General features: G+C 54.0%; 1 protein-coding gene across 3 annotated transcripts; it reads left to right on the top strand.

Moving 5' to 3' along the window:
- The first annotated feature begins 295 nt into the window (after positions 1 to 295).
- On the top strand, positions 296 to 3,626 carry LOC119345533 (tubby-like F-box protein 8). 3 transcript variants are annotated; one of them, XM_037615571.1, is made up of 5 exons: positions 296 to 560; positions 1,359 to 1,873; positions 2,023 to 2,110; positions 2,304 to 2,436; positions 2,524 to 3,626. In XM_037615571.1, exons 2-5 carry the CDS (start codon positions 1,508 to 1,510, stop codon positions 3,299 to 3,301), a joined length of 1,365 nt encoding a protein of 454 aa, XP_037471468.1. In that variant the 5' UTR covers positions 296 to 560; positions 1,359 to 1,507; the 3' UTR covers positions 3,302 to 3,626. The 3 variants fall into 3 exon arrangements, with proteins under 3 accessions (XP_037471468.1, XP_037471475.1, XP_037471479.1); XM_037615578.1 differs by lacking the exon at positions 296 to 560 and adding an exon at positions 636 to 836; XM_037615582.1 differs by lacking the exon at positions 296 to 560 and adding an exon at positions 886 to 979.
- Positions 3,627 to 5,657: the final 2,031 nt, after the last annotated feature.

Below are 5,657 nucleotides of genomic sequence, written 5' to 3'. Positions count from 1 at the left end.
GAAAGCTCGGCGAAAGCCCACCCAAAGCGACCCGCTTTCCCTGCCGCGAGCCAGCGAAATGCGCGCAGGTAGCGAGCGACGCAGGCGGCAGCAGACTCGGGAGACGTCAGGAAGGAAGAAACTGGAGCGGCAGGAGGGACGCTGACGCCGTCACGCCCCGCGCGCAAGTCGGCACACACACACACACCCACACGGCAGGAGGACATGAGACGGAACGGAACGGAGAGGTCAACCGAACGCCCCGTGGACCGGAGCGAGCGAGCGAGCGCGGACGATAAACAACAGCCGCGGCACCCGCCTCGTGTGTGTGTCTGTGCGCCTCCTGCTCTCTCGCCTTTCCCCATCCCCCTCCGCTCGCTCGCTCCGGGTCTCCCTCCCTCTTCACACCCACCTCACCTCCTCCCCCTCCCTCTTCGCGTGCCCAAGAAAGGAACCACCAGGCAGGAACGGCGTGAGCGCAGCTGGGGCTGGAGCCGGATCGACCCCGTTCGTCTCCAGAGGCGGCGGCACGGGCGCAGGAACTCCGGATCGGCGCTCAAGAACCCAGAGTCCGCGCTGATGTGAGTTATTTCGGCTCCAGTTGCCGGTCTTCCGTCCTTGATTTGATTGACGCGCTGGTTGTGCGGGGGGGCGAGCTTTTCGGGGGCGTTTACTGTCCGGATCAAGCGGCCGTGCGTCCGGATGCGGCAGTAAATGCCGTCCTATCAAGCGGCCGTGCGTCCGGACCAAGCGGTTGTGCGGGGGGGCGAGCTTTTCGGGGGCGTTTACTGTCCGGATCAAGCGGCCGTGCGTCCGGATGCGGCAGTAAATGCCGTCCTATCCGCCGAAAATCATAGGTATCTTGGCATCTTTTTGTTAAATTCGTCCGTGCCAAGAGTTCTTTCAGTTCAGCTGTCCTAACGCCTCGGATTGACTGCCGCAGTCGTCGTTCTTGTCCTCGCCCAAGCCTTGCAGATCTTGGCGATTTGTTTTTTTAGCAGTACATATGTTCTTCACAGATCCCTCTTTTTTATTGTCTCTATAATATCCGGGGCGGAACGGAGCCTTCTTTGATTCTTTTTTACCATGGAAATGACTTATTTCCAAGTTTGTCGTGGGATAGCTGTACCAGGGTGGAGATTTCTTTCTCGAAATGTCGCAACATGCCACCGGGGTGTCTCGTGTTCTCTTTTTTTACGGCACCGCCATGGCATCCAAATCCATTTCGGATGCGTAGACTATTCTTTCCTCTTGAGCTTTTCTCAAAATGAGGCGATTTGTTTCCAGCGGGATGTGCTTGAATTAATATGTTTTTCACCAAAGATGGGTGTCTGTTTCACGCTATACTCACCAAAATTATGCTTTTCTCTCTCTCGCAGGTACACGTTGGTGATTTCTTCTACCTAGACATACTCCAGAGCAGCAGCTCAGCCGCCGTGATCTGTAATCGCCGTTCCAAAAGAGAGCAGTTTAGAAAGGTTGTCGGTGGCCCAAGCTCTGATCTTCAGCCTGCATCTAGCTAGCGCAGATGTCGTTCCGCAGCATAGTTCGTGATGTCAGGGACGGTTTCGGCAGCCTGTCGAGGCGGAGCTTCGACGTGACCATCTCCGGCCTCTCCGGCCTCACCGGGCACCACAGGGGCAAGTGCCAGAGCACGGTGCACGAGCTCCGCGACGCCGATCTCATAGTCCAGGAGAGCCGCTGGGCTAGCCTCCCTCCGGAGCTCCTCAGCGACGTGATCCGGAGGCTGGAGGCAAGCGAGAGCACCTGGCCGTCGCGCAAGCATGTGGTGTCCTGCGCGGCCGTTTGCAAGGCCTGGAGGGAGATGTGCAGGGAGATCGTGACGAGCCCGGAGTTTTGTGGAAAGCTCACCTTCCCCGTCTCTCTGAAGCAGGTGAAATTTCTGCCTTAAAACTGAAAAATGCTACCTAGTACTCAAGAGTAGATGGCAACATCCGAGACTGAAGAGAGTTCGTTGTGTTGCTTATTCTCATGCCTCTTAAGTCAAGACATCTGCACTGACATTTGTTATTCTTTCAACAGCCTGGCCCTCGAGATGGAATGATTCAATGTTTTATAAAGCGAGATAAATCAAAGTCTACCTATCATCTCTACTTGTGCCTGACTAATGGTATGCTATCAGTATTTTCACCTTTAGAAGTATACCATTTCTATATTGTGCTAACATCACTGTGAGGACTTGTCTTCTTGCGGAATACGGAGTACTAGCCAATATGCTAGCATGAATTCTCGTACCTTTTTTTTTTTTTGTGAAATCATGAAGTTAAGATGCTGATCTTTTATTTTCATTTATTTTGAATCAGCGGTACTTGTGGAGAATGGCAAGTTCCTCTTGTCTGCTAAAAGGATCCGCAGGACAACCTGCACAGAATATGTTATCTCAATGGATGCTGAAAACATCTCAAGATCAAGCAGCACCTATATTGGAAAACTGAGGTACTAGTTATACATGTGTACTGTAACCATTTCCTCCCGGTCTCATGCATTTGCGGATAATAAAACCGACCTTCTTTTCATTTCCAGGTCAAACTTCCTTGGCACAAAATTCATAGTCTACGACACGCAGCCCCCCTACAATGGGGCTATAGTTCCTTCCATTGGACGGAGTAGCCGGAGATTCAACTCCAAGAAAGTGTCTCCCAAGGTGCCATCTGGTAGCTACAACATAGCTCAGGTGTCTTACGAGCTAAATGTTCTTGGCACGAGGGGCCCTAGGCGGATGAACTGCATCATGCACTCCATACCGGCCTCGTCGGTTGAGCCCGGCGGCATAGTCCCTGGGCAGCCTGACCAGATCATGCCCCGAGCTCTAGAGGACTCGTTTCGCAGCATGAGCTCCTTCTCCAAGTCATCCATCATGGACCGGTCCACGGATTTCAGCAGCTCCCGTTATTTCAGCAGCTCCCGGTTTTTGTCCGACATCGCCGGAGGTGCGATAAGCCGCGACGAAGACGGAGAGAACAAGGAGAGGCCGCTGGTGCTCCGCAACAAGGTCCCGAGGTGGCACGAGCAGCTGCAGTGCTGGTGCCTCAACTTCCGTGGCCGCGTGACCATCGCCTCGGTGAAGAACTTCCAGCTGATCGCGGCGCCGAGCCAGCCCGCGCCGCCCCCCGCAGGGGCGCCGACCCCGACCCCGGCCCCGTCGCAGCCCGCCCCGGCGCCGGAGCAGGACAAGATCATCCTGCAGTTCGGCAAGGTGTCCAAGGACATGTTCACCATGGACTACCGCTATCCGCTCTCGGCGTTCCAGGCCTTCGCAATGTGCCTGAGCAGCTTCGACACGAAGCTGGCCTGTGAATAAAACCGGCGACCGGCGGAGGTCGACGACGACACAGGCGCGGTCGAGGGAAGGAAGCAGTAGAACCCTCATCCCCCCATAGGACTTCCATTCTAGATCACGGACACGCCCTTTGTTTGCTTGTAATTCTGCTTTGTTTGTAGCTTGTTGGAACTGGACTCGGTAGCATGTGATGCTTCGCACCATGATTGCTTCCTTTGAAGCTAAGTTTCGTGGATGCGGTTGGTTCCGGATTTAACCTAAGGTTCCGTCACCTTCATGATTGCCTTTGAGCTTTCTCTATGGATTCCTGTTGTCTGGTAAAGAACAGAAAAAGGTTCAGTGCTTATGTTCTTTTACAACTGTTGGCCTGCTTGCTGAGCATGTGTGCTTGCCTTATTCTATGGCGCAGACGAGGATCATGCGCACTGGGCTTGTCTCACATGATGAAGCCCTCTCCCTCCTCGGTCCATGCCCTTTTGGTGTGGTTGGTGCATCTTGTTTTAGCAAGCATAAACAGTGGTTTTGTCTAATAGGAGAATCATTGCACATGTACCTGCCACCTTTTCTCATAAGCTTTTGAGTGTTCCATGATCTCCTTTAGGTTGAGCTACCATAATTTCTGGGAGGTGGGTTGAGTTCTTTTCAGCATGGAGGATGACACATTTCCTGACTTCCTGTAGTGAGAAAGGTGAGTACTCCAGTACAGCTAGGAGAAGAGAAGGAATAAAGTAGTAAAATAGAGGCATCTGGGGCTGGGTCCATGGTGAGGGTGACTGGATGGTGGAGGAAATAGTCTTTTTCCCAGAAGAAGTTATCATGTGCTACGTGACTGAGCTGGAATGCATATGACTGACAGCGAAATGAACCCACCATACCAGAAAACCATACGGACGATACTAGTACAAAGGTGGCTTGCTTGCTTGCTCGGATGGATGAAATAATTGAGCGTATCGTGCATGGCGATCATTCATTCCTTCTCAGTCCGGGCCGGGGCAAGGGCGAATGGGAGGAAGCTTTCATGGCTCCCTGGGCGTGTGACAGCGCGCGGAGTACCAGCACAAGCGTCACATTATGATTATGTATATCCTGATGATTGATTAGGTTGAGCGGCGCGAGTGGCCTCGGCACTAATCCGCTACGTGACAGCGGCCATCAAATCAGGCGGTTGGCGCCGTGGGCATTGCGTGTAGTTTATCATCGCCTCCCGATGGAGTTGGATCCGTGGTCGCCATCGTGCGGCGAGATGTTGAGTGGCAATGGCATGTCGAGGTCTGGAACGCGGAACGATCTCTCTCTCTCTCTCTCTCTCTCTCTCTCTCTCTCTCTCTCTGGTTAAAGTTAAAGTGGGTGGGATGGATAGACGCGGAGCATCACCTCGCTATAATTCAGGTGGGGGAATTTCCCATCACCTCGCTATAATTCAGGTGGGGGAATTTCCGGTCGATAGAATCGTGGACTGGATAGATGGACGTGAGGTCAACTCCAACGCGCGACCCCAGCTCCACCTCGCCCAGCGCACAGCCACCGCGGCCGCATCTTTTACCCCATCCTGTCCGTGTCTATTTCTTTTTAAAAAACATGTCAAATGCCAAGCCTACGGCCGCAGTTCATCACGCACGCCGACAACAAAGCTAGCGGCCTATACGTCCATCGCCGGCATTAGCCAGCGGCCGGCAACACAGTCCGCACTCCAAAATGAATGGTTGTCCTTGCCGGCAACATAGCCAGCGGCCGGCAACACAGCCGACCTTCAAAATGAATGTTTTTTTCGCCGGCACACGGCCAGCGGCCCAGCGGGCGGGCGGCAACCATGCCAGCCTCCAAAAAAGAACGGCCACGGTCGATCGGACGACCTAGTTCATGCCGTCGGCGTCGAGCATCTCTTTCTGCCTGGCCTCGAATCAGGCCCTCGTCTTCTCGCTCATCTTCAACAAGTCCACGCTTATGATCGCCAGGGCCACCTCTTTCGCTTTGGTGGCGGCATTGGTGGCCTCGATGTCAAGCTGCCTTTGCCTGGCATTGACGTTGTCGGCCTCGATGTCGAGCTGCCGTTGCCGGGCCTCCTCCTCGACGTCGAGCTGCCTCTGCCGGGCCGCCTCCTCCATGTCGATCTTCCTTTTCTTGGCTGCCTCCTCCATCTCAAGCTTCTTTGTTTGGAGCTCTAGGTATTGCTTCATTTGCTCGTCCTTGCTTTGCCGCTTCTTTTCGTCCCTCACATCCTTTTGCGACATCATGCCATGCAAAGTGTCATGCAATGCCATGGATGAGGCATCACGAATGTCGTCAACCTTGGAGTTGGTCTTGCCCCTCGGCCTCTTCAACGCCTCGCCATCTCCACCTCCGGCGAACTTGGCCGTCTTGAGGCCTCTCTTCCTTT

This window comes from Triticum dicoccoides, chromosome 1B (assembly GCF_002162155.2).
Source record: "Triticum dicoccoides isolate Atlit2015 ecotype Zavitan chromosome 1B, WEW_v2.0, whole genome shotgun sequence".
NCBI classification, from domain to species: Eukaryota; Viridiplantae; Streptophyta; class Magnoliopsida; order Poales; family Poaceae; genus Triticum; species Triticum dicoccoides.
The sequence above is the reverse complement of the archived record's forward strand: the minus strand, read 5'-3'. Positions and strand labels throughout refer to the sequence as shown.

Bases quoted from the DNA above. Each gene is read 5' to 3' on its own strand.
- LOC119345533 (XM_037615571.1), top strand. From the start codon at position 1,508: ATGTCGTTCCGCAGCATAGTTCGTGATGTCAGGGACGGTTTCGGCAGC. The intron at 1,874-2,022 runs GTGAAATTTCTG...TTCTTTCAACAG, and splicing joins TCCCCGTCTCTCTGAAGCAG to CCTGGCCCTCGAGATGGAAT. The intron at 2,437-2,523 runs GTACTAGTTATA...TTTCATTTCCAG, and splicing joins ACCTATATTGGAAAACTGAG to GTCAAACTTCCTTGGCACAA.